General features: G+C 36.2%; 2 protein-coding genes across 2 annotated transcripts; one reads left to right on the top strand and one right to left on the bottom strand.

The window, feature by feature from the left end:
- The first annotated feature begins 435 nt into the window (after positions 1 to 435).
- On the top strand, positions 436 to 1,783 carry thap3 (THAP domain containing, apoptosis associated protein 3). The gene is made up of 4 exons (XM_056239724.1): positions 436 to 741; positions 832 to 1,027; positions 1,119 to 1,292; positions 1,378 to 1,783. The coding sequence occupies exons 1-4, from the start codon at positions 668 to 670 to the stop codon at positions 1,636 to 1,638; spliced, it is 705 nt and encodes a 234-aa protein (XP_056095699.1). The 5' UTR covers positions 436 to 667; the 3' UTR covers positions 1,639 to 1,783.
- Positions 1,784 to 2,960: 1,177 nt separating this feature from the next.
- dnajc11a (DnaJ (Hsp40) homolog, subfamily C, member 11a) lies at positions 2,961 to 13,517 on the bottom strand. Its single transcript, XM_056239720.1, has 16 exons — positions 13,380 to 13,517; positions 12,453 to 12,582; positions 12,184 to 12,257; positions 11,942 to 12,043; positions 11,725 to 11,862; positions 7,996 to 8,118; positions 7,807 to 7,880; positions 7,491 to 7,680; positions 7,306 to 7,391; positions 6,161 to 6,277; positions 5,919 to 6,074; positions 5,635 to 5,704; positions 5,355 to 5,412; positions 5,113 to 5,255; positions 3,682 to 3,811; positions 2,961 to 3,504 (listed from the first exon to the last, which is right to left on the bottom strand). Exons 1-16 carry the CDS (start codon positions 13,449 to 13,451, stop codon positions 3,482 to 3,484), a joined length of 1,686 nt encoding a protein of 561 aa, XP_056095695.1. The 5' UTR covers positions 13,452 to 13,517; the 3' UTR covers positions 2,961 to 3,481.
- Positions 13,518 to 14,241: the final 724 nt, after the last annotated feature.

Below are 14,241 nucleotides of genomic sequence, written 5' to 3'. Positions count from 1 at the left end.
TTTTTGTGCTTCAAAGTTTCTCGATGGATGTCTACTACACAACACGATGTCAAACGTATCAAAGCGTTATTTAAAGTAAAATATAGCAAAGAAAAAGTAAATGTCAAGGTCCTGTGGATTGAACGAGCGTTATAATTAAATAATAATTATGTTTTAAATATGGAAACTGTATTACAACATGTTTTACATGCTTCCTTTTATGGAGCTATGACAGAATTATCTTTCGAAGGAGAAACTTTAATTAAACAGCTCTGATTATGATTAATGATTACACCATTCATATAAAAATTTTCACTTGAAATCTACTCTTTCGTTTATAGTTGATTGTAATATTTGTTTTTAAATCATAAATGTTACCAGACGAATTAAATGTGTCAAGGAAGACTTACTTAAATTAGTTACTAAGTGCATTTTCGTCCCTTGGACTTTTATTTTGAAAAATCGAATCACCGGAAAACATGCTGAAATAAATATAATTCAGTTCGTTTCAAGGATTGTTTTAGTGAATAAGGAAATGTTGGCTCAGAGTGGTCTTTTTTTATTGATTTTAATATAATGTATATATATATATACATCTATAAAATAATACAGCAAAGGACATGTTCATGTTATAGCTTTTGAGACACTGCGGGGCTTTTCGTAGCCACCATCTTTGTTCGGGGCAAAGATGCCGAAAAGTTGTTCTGCATTTAATTGCACAAATAGGTACAATAACAAAAATCCCGAGATCACGTTCCACAGGTAGGTAATGACACAAGTAGCTCACTGTCATGGTGATTTTATGGCATTATATTAAAAAGCTATAAGACTTTTACCATCATCCCTTGTCAGGTTCCCTTTCAGCAAACCATCGGTTCTGAGACAATGGTTAGATAACATTGGACGTGACGACTTCCAGCCAAGGAAGCACATGGTTATCTGTTCACTTCATTTCACCCCGGACAGTTTCAGTGGTTTGGGCAACCGTAAAAATCTGTTGTGGAACGCAGTGCCAACTCTCTTTGCAGTCCCACATCAGGATGCAAAGGTAAATTTAGATCACAGCCTCATTATCTTAAATACAACTAATACACAGTGTGCTTTTTATCTGTGTCTCATTCTCATCTTTCTACCGTCAGCAAAATAATTCTAGGAAGAGGCTGAAGAGGGCTTTAAAATCTGCTGCTGATAAATGTGATGACATTTCACCTGATAGGACCCCTCCTTTCACTGAGGATGCCCAAACTGAAGAGATGCTTCAGGATGCTCAACACTTTCACGATACTGTGGAGGTTTACTGTCAAACCACAAAGGTGAATCTTTTATCTTAAAACCTACACCTATATTTCTGTATATACAATAGTTATGCATTAAATGCTTTTTTTTTTTTTAAAACAGGATTTAGCTGCCGCAGACCACACCTATGCCCTTTTGGACCCATGCACGACCAAAGCCCGTCTGTTTGACATTTTAGATGCCAACAGATGGCTACAGAGAAAGCTGCAGACCAAACGCAGGGTGATAAAAAGAATGAAACTTAAACTGCAAGACGCTCAAAGAGAACTTCTGACTCTGCATCAACAGCTCAGCCATAGACACACGCATTTCCAAAGACGCTCACAGCTCTCAGTACAGTGTGGCAGTGGTTCCAAGACCTAATCAAGCAGTAATAAAGACCTCAGCTTGCACAAACATCTTTGAACTATGAAGAAGTCTGAACATTTGGTTATGGGAAAAAGGAGTGTGCAACAAATATGTTTCTTCAAAAGGGGTAAAGCTGATGTTTTTTTCAGTAATTAGACAAGTCCAATTAAATCTGAACTTTACTGTGCTTTGGTTTTGATAGGACTTATGTGAAACACCCCCCACCCCCCGAATTTGTATTTTTAATATATATATAGTATTTTTTTTTTTTACAATAAAGTCCCATTAGTTATTAATAATGAGCAATACATTTGTTACAGTATTCATAACTCTGGGTTAATGTTAGTTAAAATTGTTAACTAACTGTTCCATGCTCATATTAGCTCTGGTCCATTATATTAACAGATACAGCCTCTGATTTGAACAATGTATTAGTAAATGTTGAAATTAACTAATTAATACATGCTTTAGAAGTATTTTTCAATTTTAGTTCATGTCAAGTAATGTAGTTAAATATAAACTTATTGTAAAGTTATTCAATTCTATCAAATATCACCCCGCTAATAAATTGAGGAAACATTATGAAAGTTTAAAAAAAATAAAAAATCTGATTCTTGTGTACACCATTTAAACACAATACACCTTTCTGTTGTTCCTTGATGATTTATTTTAAAAATGACAGTCTATACTTGCTGCAAATGGTAGGCAATTAGGTAAATTATAACAATAAACACCTTTGAACAAAACCAGTACTCCAGCAAACAATTATAGATCGTCTTTTTTAACATCATTCAAATGGCAAGTGTGCAGAATGGACATTTCATTTAAATTATATAACTCAAAAAGGAAACAAAAAGGTGTGGTACAGCCAGTCTTTCAAATAAAAGATCAAGACTTTGCTTTCATAAAGACCCCAAATACCAAAAAGGCAACAAAAAGTTTAAATCAACCAAAGACTGTTAAAAGGGTGTAGATCTTTCCTGTATTAAGTATGGCACTAAAATGCAGGGATTAAGGGAGATTGAGCCTAAAAAACAAACAAGAGGATGTTCCACTATTATTCCTTTATCCACTGCTATTCAAGTCTTTGGACACAAGGTGGGAGACTAGCCCTACTTGAGATTTAGTTCACATTCTGTTTCCTCAACCAGCACACATTGACAGTACCGGCATATTGTGTGCATTGGCCCCTTTAATTCATATGACACTGCTGGCAAACGTGGAGTGCGAGAGGTGGGCCTCCAAATATTAGACTCAAGGGAATGGGATAAAAGAGAAAAATAATGCAGATGATTAAGCAGTCAGGGTTTCACTAAGAACATGCTTTGCCTCCTAAACACTTGCAAGATCATTTATTTAGAAGCCGGTGGTACAAAAAGTCAGACACAAAAAGAAGACTGACAGCTGGGGTACACACCAGCTCCTGTGGGATTTAGTGAGTCGGATCAAGCAGCAATGGTTTCTCTGTGATGTAATGAGGGTAAAATAGCTCTCTCTGGTGAGTGCTGATTACAGGCACTGTTGTGGATCCATATTTAAAGAAGAGGGGCTTTGTTTAAAAATGGTTATGAGGCCTACCAACACAAAAATATATCTTTTGTCTTGCTTTTTCTTGGAAAGGCCATCATTTTATTAGTGGAAATCCAGTAAATTAAACGTTCCAATTAAATGTTCTAAATCGCAAACAGACATCATGTAGAATATCATTTAAAACAGAACAAAATAAAGGATAAATAGGTATATGAAGACTTATGGGCACAGAGTGTTTCCAGGGCACTACTCCAGAACATCTGTGTCTCTTCAGTCTATACCAGTCCAAGCTGTCCCTTTTAGCTCAATAGATATATGATCCTAACTGTCATTCATTATCAATCCTGTGGGCTATAAGAGAGAGGGAAGAAAAGAACATGGGATTTTAAAATACAATTGGGAATAGCAGTCATCTTCACTGCTGGTAAACACAATTAACCATTTGTCATCATGAAGTCAGGACTACATGGATTCAAATAAAAGCTCTAAAAACAATTGCAGATTGTTGTGTTTGTTTTGCGTACTCACATTGTTTTGGTATCCTGAGTGCTTCTGTGTCACCACATAGAACTTGGTGCATCACACCTCTGAACTGATACAGCATCTTCAGACTCTTTTCCTCACCTACACAGGGGTCGTAGAAGCCTGGTAAACCAGCCTGAGGACATTCATGCAAAAACAACCAATTAATACCTGCAACAGTGCTTAACATTAGGGGTGCAGCAGTTCCACTTTCTCAAAGTTTGTTTTTTTGTATAATTTTTGTGGGTTTCAGAACAGTTTGTACAACACTATTAGAAGGGCCACATTAGGACATTTGAAGCCAATATGTTGAGACTGACATTATTTAGGTAACACTTTACAATAAGGTTTCATTTGTTAACATTAGTTAATGCATTAACTAACTAACAATGAGCAATACATTTGTTACAGTATTTATTAATCTTTGTTAATGTTAGTTAATAAAAATAGTCGTTCATTGTTTGTTCATGTTAGTTCACAGTGCATAAACAAATGTTAAGAAATACAAATTTTAATTATGTATTAGTAAATGTTGAAATCAACATTAAGATGAATAAATACTGTAGATGTATTGTTCATTCTTAGTTCATGTTAACTGATGTAGTTAACTAATGAAACCTTATTGAAAAGTGTTACCATTAATTTTTTCAAATAACCTCTTTTACATGCATTAAGGCTTAGCTACACTTTAAAATGTCAACATTAAATGTAATATTAAGGAAACATACTACCTTTCAAAAGTTTGTGGTAGATAAGATTAAAAAAAAAATGTTTTTGAAGTAAGTCTCTTATGATCACCAAGGCTGCATTTATTTGATCAAAAAGTAAAAACAGTAGTATTGTGAAATATTACAATTTAAAATAAATGTTTGCCATTTTAATTAGAGCTGTAAATAGACAATTTTTTAAATCGTGATTAATCACACCCATTTTGTGCGATTAATTGCACACTTATTGTGAAATTAAGCATACACCATTTATCTATGTTTAACAAGATCATTTTGTCATCATTTGCTTTAGACAACTAAACCATCAGATTGAAAAGTTATTATCAAAAACTGTATTTTTCTGCAAGCTTTTTTAAGTGTAAATTTAAGTGTCTTTCCAAAAAAGTACACTTTAATAACCAAATGAATGAAAAATATTTCTTTAAAACAAAGTACTGACTTGAAACTTTTGATCTTGTGTACATTTGCATCTCCTTTTTTGTAAAATAATTTTACATTAACTTGCAGTTTCTTTCCCCCCTTTCAGCACAGCATTACAAAAAAAAAATAATACAATTTGATATTTCAAAAGCAAAATCACACAACCTAAAAAATAGATTAAACTAGAGAAACCATTTTTGTGAATTCATTGCTGTTCTAATAAGTCGCTCATCAGTTATTTGTCTTTTGGAAGAAAACAAACGACAAAACAAGTATAACTGTGATTTACCTTAGAAGCTTCTGTGAGAATGAGCTTCGAGTCCTTCACCAGGCACTGTAGAGGCACAGTGACATCAATGACCCTTGCCCTTTCGTGCTTACGGCTGTTGTCTGTCACAAACTTGCCATACCACGCATTGAGGATGATCAGACCTGGAATACAACACTACTGAGTCACCAATCCTCATTTGGCACAAAGTTTAAATCATAGTTTGATCACTCCCAATGTTATTGGGTGTTATGCGGTCATACCCATTCTGGACTCCTCCGCTTCGATAATTCTACGCACAGACTCTTGCATCAGCAGAACCTAGAGAAAATAGTGATTTCAAGTAAGACTGCTTGTATATGCACATAGTGAAGGCACACATTTATCACCCTGACACAGCGGCTGATGTGCAGATAGGAACGGTAGCCTGACGCTAACTCATTGTTTCTCCAAGCACAAAGCGCCTGCCGTGAAAGTTATGACCACTTTAAGCGGCCATGCATTATAAATTATTTGCAGCGTATTTAGACATTATAAACTCACAGCTGCTTCTGCCTCTTGCTTCTTCTTGGCGACGTCTGATGCCGAGCTCTCCCGCTGCTTCTCAAGCTCCCTAAACAAAAGGTTCAATGTTAATTCACCATTTGCTCTTTTACTCAGTTTCAGGGCCATTTAAAAGGATTTCAGTCTATTATTTTCCAGACTCACAGGGGATAAACTTTGGAGAAGAGTGTTTGAAAGTCAATTGGCCAATAAAAGACAACAAAATGAACCAGGTGGAGAATGTAACTGTGAGACTGCAGATGTAATGAGCTAAAAAGGCTTACTGTTCCTGCTGAGCACGAACATAAGGTCTGATAACCAGCCGCTGGATGGCCAAGTAGAACACAAGGGGTCCGACAGTGGCATAAAACACGGCGCTGGGTAGAAGCTGGTCTGTTAAGTGAATTGGGAAGAAGTACGTCTGACTCGCTCGGTTCAACCTGAAACAGACAAAAACACCACAATTTCAGAGCTACTGAAAAACTGCTAATGGGAAATAGCTTCAAAATGATCAAAAGCCTTTTACTTGATCTTGAGAGAGACGCCCTGAGGTACTCCAACACTGACAGTAGCACCCAGGACACTGTGCCTACTGATCTTAGTCTCTGCACCGTATTCCACCACAGTACCGAAAAACCCTGACCTGCAACACAAATGCTGTTTATATTAACAGGATAGAAACAGAAAATGTGAATCATCAAGACATTTGAGAGGACGATTGATTAGTTGTGACTAACCACAAATAAACTGCAGGTCATGTGAACACAGAATCTAGGATATCAGTCACAGAGACTGCATTTACACGGCAAGGCCAAATACATGGATCCTGTTTGTTTATATATTTATGTTAGACTAGCAGTCTTCAACCCCCAAGGGGGTCCACAACAATACTGCTGTGTTCGCCATATTTGATCATAAATGTATAATAAGCATCAAACAAAAACACAATGTTAACTTAACTTCAACTAAAGCTTGAACCAAAGCTTATAATTACATAAAACTAAAAAACAAAACAAAAAACAGACAGCAGATCTACTACAGATAGTAGATACACTTTAATATTTCTAAAATAACAAAATTAAAAAACCTCTTATAGCTAATTTTATTTGTGCATGCAATTATGATTCACATTTAGGGAATTCAATGTATTTAGTAACCTCATTTGAGCCTATCATAATCAGTTCTGTAAAAATTATGAGAATCAGATATACAAGCATTTAGAGGTCAGTAAAGATACATATAGGATTTTACCCAAATCGGATGCAAAAAGATAAAATATGTATATAGGGATGGTCAACAACTTTAAAGCACAATATTCTTAAAAAATAAATTGGTATAACAAATCACAATATAGATTATTTTAAAAAACACTTAGAATACAGCAAAAATTATGAAAAGTAATTTATTTAAAATAATGTCCAAAATATAATATTGGGAGAATCTTAATTTCAAAAACCACAATTCAAATAAATAGTAATATTTAAAAATACTGTGCATAATGATAAAAATAAAAGAATATTGGTAGACAAATTTTTACCACTACACAGTTTAAACTTTAAGTGCCAGATTTTTGGTTAAAAGTGTAAATGAAGCCAAAGAAAAAAAACAATAAAACAAGCCATCTTTGTGCAAAACACAAAAAGACAAATGCAGCAATCCACAGATACATACTTGACAGAGCCCTTGATCTTGGTCTGATCATCATCCTGGAATTTGTACTGGTAGCTCATCATAATAAACGTATGTGGAATTCCCAGCTATGGTGATAAAAAAGTGGTAAGTCCTAAGAACAGTGGTTGGAAAAAGAACACTTTGGCATAAAGATCAGGGAATGTCTGTGCAAAACAGCAACTGACCTGCACAGCAAAGGTGAAATGACTGCTTTTGGTGTCCCTGACGATGCTGGTGTTCATGGAAGACTGAGTTCCCCAGCGCCACTGTAAATAACCCATAGTGTTTTTGTCTAGGTGGCGTGCAAGCATAGTAGTGAGACCCGGCCGTATACCACGGGATGAAAACTGCATGCCACAATGAGCCGTTGTGAAGCTGAAAAACACAAATATATCTCCGTATACAATACACAAAATAGTATGCAACATAACAAAAAAACAGCATACAATTTTCTAAGCTTAAACATATTGCTCAAACACCACTGATATGCAATGGACTCACCAGCGTGAAGTCAAGTTACGGAAAATCTTCAGCCCGAAGAGAGGGCCATGAGTGTCTCCTGCCCCAAACTCAACCTGTATTAAACATAGAAATATGTTATTATAAGATATAAATCATGTTTGGTTTCACGCTCCGCAAACATTATAATCCAGTCCATTAGTATGTAAAACATTAACTGAATGTCCTCACCTCTCCCCAGCCCTTAGCCGAGGTAACTCTTCGCAAGGCTAAGTTTATGTTTCCTCCCCCATTGCCATTGTGTGTGGAGAGAGAGCCAGAAAGAATGGCTGTGTCTGAGGTGGTCAGAGGGGCCTATGAGAGCAAGGATAGACAGCCTATAAAACTTATGACTGTATCAAGATCAGGGTTAATGACATATATATATATATATGTTTCCATGAAAAAGAAAAATCTTGTAAAAGTAAAGAAAAATCTAGTTTTAAAAACGTCTCTAAGAAATGTGCTCTTTGTATTTATGTATCAAAAGTTTACATTCATAGACTATATACATATAAGAAAAATATTAACAAATTTAATAGGAAAAAATGAGTGTCACACCATTAACCCTTATTCTGAAAGCATATTTACATGTAAATAATTGCACAAAGTCTAATCAAAATTTAATAACAGATGGTAGGTACGATGTTTTTTGTTTACTCTCGCTGCATTTATTGGAAAAAAAATGCAGAAAAAACAGTAATATTGTGAAACATTACAATTTAAATAGCTGTTTTCTTTTTGGCAAAGCTGACTTTTCATCATCAAAGATCAGTGTCAAATGATCCTTCAGAAATCATTCTAATATTTGGTGCTCAAGAAACATTTCTTTTTATTATCAATGTTGAATGTTGCTGAAAGGGATAGTTCACCCAAAAATGCATAGAAATTCCATAGTACTTTTTTTTTCATATTATGGAAGTCAATGGCTACCATCAACTGTCTGGTAAACAACATTCTTCAAAATATATTTCTTGTGTTCAACAGAAGAAAAAACAAACTTGAGGGTGAGTAAGTGATGATAAAATTTAAATTTTCAGGTGAACTATCCCTTTAACATTTCTGTGGAAACTGTTTTCACTTCTTTCAGGTTGAATAGAAAGTTCAAAAGATCAGCATGGATTTGATCGAAATATAAATATTTTGTAACATTATAATTGTCTTTACTGTCACTTTTGATCAACTACAAACATCTTTACAGTTACTTTTGATCAATTACATTTTTTTATATTTAATATAATAATAATAATAAATTTTATATAGCGCCTGTAAAGTGGCTTCTCAAGGCACTTTACACAATAAAACAGACAGATAAAAATACAAAGAGTACAGGAAAAAAAGGGAACAGAATGGAATACAATTACGGTAGTTAAAACCATCAATAAAAAGCTGGCCTAAAAACAAAAAGTTATTAGGTTAGATTTAAAAATGTTTAGATTCTGTGCATCTCTATAATGAGAAGGGAGTGCGTTCCAGAGTCTAGGAGCATAGGATGAGAAAGCCCTGTTCCCTACAGATCGCAAACATATCTGTGGGGCAGCCAGTAAACCAGCTTGAGAAGAGCACAAATGACGATTAGGAGTGTGTAAAGTTAAAAGCGCAGACAGATACTGAGGGGCCAGACCATGCAGTGCCTTACATGTGAGCATAAGGATTTTAAAATGCAGTATTGGAGTGATGTGTTCATTTCTCCTGTATCCAGTCAAGATCCTAGCAGCAGAATTTTGCACACATTGCAATTTGTTGAGTGTGGTTTTAGGAACCCCAGCAAGAAGTGCATTGCAGTAGTCAATGCAGGATAAAACAAAAGTATCGATAAGCCTTTCAGTCACAGGAGAAGATAGCATAGGGTGAAGTCTAGCAATTAACGCATTATAGTCCGTCACGTCTATTGCGATCTCAAAATTCCGGCCAGTTGATAATACCTAGAATATCAAAATCGACTGCAGGCGGTAGATCCTTTTCCTATTTAGCACCAAAACTTTGGAATAGTCTTCCTACCATTGTCCGGGAAGCAGACACACTCTGTCAGTTCAAAGCTAGACTAAAAACACATCTCTTTGACCTAGCATACACATAATACATTATAGACTTCTATAAATTCAATGTTAGGCTGCATAGATTAGGTCAGCCGGAACTGGGAACACTTCCCTTAAATGTTGATGTACTCGCTACATCATAAGAAGAATGGCATCTACGCTAATATTAGTGTCTTTGTTTATCCCGAGGTTTTCCCGCAGCCTGCCGGATCCAGGCAGTGTCCAGATCTGACGAGGGAGCTTTGCCTGGACCCGATGACAATGCAGTGCTGAAGTATCCACTATCCTCTCCCTATGGAGGATCCCTTTCCCACTCTACAGATAAAGAGTTCCGGCTCGCGTACCCCGAAGTGATAAAATAAAACAAATTCTGTATCAATTTATAGGCAAGAAAAGTAGTTTGTTTAGGCTGGGTTGTATGAATTACAAACCTGCGCACATATTTTAAAAAGCACATAACTAATAGAATTCTGAATGAGCATGTGAACGCCGTCAGCGTTAATCACAGGTTCGCGTTTAAAGTCTGATCATTTCGACGAATGAACGAGGTGAATCAATCAAAGTTAACTTTAGCTGGAAGTAACATTATTCAAGAACCGCTATAACGCCAAAACAATCGGTCAGTGTTTCCCCTACCATTGTTTTGGGGGGGGCGGCCCGCCCCCCCAAAACGACCCCCCGCCCCCCCTAAAATGCTGACGAAATCCAGTCATAAAAAAGGAATTTAGTGTATAACGCGGAATTTCACGGAATTTGTAAATTTGAGGAAAAAATAGAAAGCAGTTCAGTACACTTGAAATCAAATCGCGATGTAGACTAGTGTGTGTGAATATTAAAACACAAAGACTATTTAAATGCGAATCCTGCATGTTCTGTGTGAATGAATGGTGCCGCCGACGCGCCGTTTCATTTACCACACACACACACACACTCACACACTGAAGCACGTGTGACGCTTGCGCTGTTTTTTGGCCTATATGAAGACACAAATGCATGAACTTCCTCTCAGGCTCTAGATCCACTCTGAAAGTCACATAGACAGTAGGAAAGTCACTTCGTGATCATTTCACCGCTTCATTTGAGAAAAACTATCATCATGACATAAACACACAGAAACTCAAAAGGTACTTAACGGCAACCCGTCAAAATAAAAGTTTGGTTTAACTTGACAGAAATATATTACTGTTGTACATTAGAATTTAGATATGTCCCAATGTAATAATACACTAACACTAATCCAAATAAATTATCATTAAAACTGAAATTTTTAAGGAATAATCCATGTTTTAATTTTAACAGTGAAGCTCATTGTGCAGCAAGTTATTTGACAAAAAGTTTATTTAATTTCATATGATTAAAATTGATTATAAATGATACAATTTGTGTTTTATGTCTTCATTTTATTACCAGAAAAAACACAACACAGAATTAGTGTGACATTTTTTTTCATATATTTAAAAAAAAGTATTGTTTAATGATTCATAATACATTATTTCAATTAAATAGACATAATTTGATTGCAAAAAAAAATTACACCACGTATCCGTAACACGCCCGCTCCGCAACACTAGCAGTCCCCCCCCACCCCTGAAAAAAATCCCAGGGGAAACACTGATCGGTTACCTTAAATTATATGTTTATCTCTGTAAAGCTGCTTTGAAACAATCCATTGTTAAAAGCGCTATATAAATGAAGATGACTTGACTAGCAATATTTCTGATTTGAAAAATTTTTTATTCTTAACAGTATATTGCACGTGCGAGTCAAAAGACAAACTCAAATCAAATCTAAGTCCTTAAAAAGAAAGTACTGACCCAAACCTTTAAACAGTAATGCAGCTATGAAGGTTTACATCAGAAGAAACATCATGTAAGGACTGTACCTCTATGGACTGAGATATGTGCATCCTGTTGATCTCAATGTGCGGTAAACCGCCGCTGCCACCAGCAGAGATCTCTTCATAATCCTCCTCATAGTGATCAAAGAGGTCTGTCGCATCAATACCCACGCTTATTGTCCCCTGAGTGAGACAGCGAACAATCAACGAGACCTGTATTAATGTTGACAGCAGATACTGCTTTGAAGGCATTAGGTCAAACCTTAGGGTTGGTCCTTTGCTGTAGTCTTCTCTCCTCTCTCTCTCTTTGAAGTCGCTCATACTCTTCACGGATCTCTCCTGGCGTTCTTTTCCTCTCTACTACCTAGAAATAATTTTATTGTGTAGTAGTGAGCACAAAAAAAGATGACACATAAGCCCACTGGGAAAATGATTTGCTTGAAATGTAATAAACTATGGAACGAATGCTAAAGCATTTATTAGTCTTCCGAATCTTCAACTTACCTCCCATCCTTCCACATCCAGCCCTCTCTTCCCATATACATCATAGATTGCTCTAGATTGTGGGTCGCTTAGTACTACAGAAGCAAATAAATCACAATCATCAAATATTCATGAGTTGGTATTAAAAACTTATGTTTACAGTAAAGAAAAGCTGTCAGCTAAAACATTACAAAACACTTCTTTGATAATAAAAACAGGCACATAATACAACAACAAGTGTCTTGCTTTGTCAGGGGCATTAAATGGCTGAGTGTGCAAAAACATTGTACCTTCATAAGCCTTGTGCACCAAGTTAAAAAGCTGCTCTGCCTGCCTCTTAAGCTCTGGATCTCTGTGCTTGTCTGGGTGGTAGAGCATGCAAAGACGGCGATATGAAGCCTTGAGCTCGTCCTGTGTGGCCTGAATATACAATTAAAAAGAAACTGTTCATTCTTCAGATCCATCATCATACACCTAAACTTCAGCGTTGCTCTTTGGAGGGGAATATACAATAAAAAGGTGCAAAAATCAACTCTAAAAACTAGTTCAGAAGTGGTAATCAAGAACCTTACGAGACTTTTTTGTCTCAAAAATGCAAATTGTCATCATTTACTCTCTCTCCAAACCTTTGTTCTTCTGTTCTGTTCCACTGAGGTTAGACAAAATGAAAAAGTCACCATTTGATTTGATTGTATGGCAAAAGATGAATGTCTGTCCCTAACATTCTGCAAAACATATCCACAGAGGAAAGTCATACAGGTTTGGAACAACATGAGGGTGAGTAAATGATGATAGACTTTTCACTTTTGGGTCAACTATTCATTAAAATGACCTTAACAGTTGGCAAAGAAAAAATGATCTCAGAAAACGGTTCAATGAATGTTTAAATGTCATTTGTAGAGTTTGAAGTCAATACTTTGGTAACAGTTTCACTTTTACAGTTGTGAAGTGTCAACAAGAATCGCGTATACCCCGTGCTTCTCGTTGAAGTCTAAAAAGAACAGAAGGCTGTTACGTATTATATGTCAGATCTATTAGAAACCATGCAGTCAAATTCCAATGATAAACAAGGGTCACGGTGTGCTGCTGACTGAGCCATAGCTTAACGGCATGCTGTCGGATCCTGTTCAACAGCGCGATATGTGAAACGCCTGCTTTTACAACTCACTTGCGGCTCTCTCACCTTAAACTTCTCATTAAACAAGAGTGTGTCATACCTCTCTGCGGACGTTTAACAAAGAATAATAGTCATCATTGTCGATTTCATCTTCTTCCAAGGCCGCCGCCATATTTACCACCTTTCATCCCCGCCCCAGCGCCAGATCAAACTACGCTGATCTTTGGTGTGTAGAGTCGGAGCGCATGAAGGTCTTTAGTGCCACCCTCAGGATGGGAGAAACACTGAACAAAAAGCTGGGGTGACTACTTTGGGCCCGTCCCAATGTAGTATGTTGACAGGCAGGTAGAACATCGAATCATTGCATTCGGACCGAATGTACGAACATTTTTTGGTCCTGTGACTTCCGAAGAAGATGTACATGTTTTAATATTTAGACCACTTCTATAATTGATTGCTATCAAAAACATTTTTTTTTAACTATATTAAACATTATAACCCCCCCAATGTTCAAACCAAATCTACGCCCTTGACAAAAAGTGTTTATAAAACAAATTGCTTATCCTACCTTTAAGTGTATTCTTCGTGTCCACAATTATTTGCACACATTCCAATTCACGATAAAGAACTGAGGGAAAATGAATCGGCACTGAGCTTGTCTGAGTTCATTATGGAATGTAAGACAAAAATGTTTTCGGCGATGAAGGCATTTATGTCATCTTTTGTTTTGGTGTAAATTAATCACTTAACACTAAACTGCCAATAAGCCACTGGGATGGGAGACCACAGACGGTTGTCATTTACTGTATTGTATTAATAGAAAGCCAGTTAATATAAAGATATAATATAAATTTCCCAAAATTAGGTTTTAATAGTATTTTCATACAGTGACCGTGGGGGCGGGAACATGTATGACTATGTGCACTTACTAGACCGTCTTATTCTAGCATTTAATGCTGAGG

This window comes from Rhinichthys klamathensis, unplaced genomic scaffold (assembly GCF_029890125.1).
Source record: "Rhinichthys klamathensis goyatoka isolate OS25496 unplaced genomic scaffold, OSU_Roscu_1.1 h1tg000020l_1, whole genome shotgun sequence".
NCBI lineage: Eukaryota > Metazoa > Chordata > Actinopteri > Cypriniformes > Leuciscidae > Rhinichthys > Rhinichthys klamathensis.
Note: the sequence above shows the minus strand (reverse complement) of the source record. Positions and strands in the feature narration are given on the sequence as shown.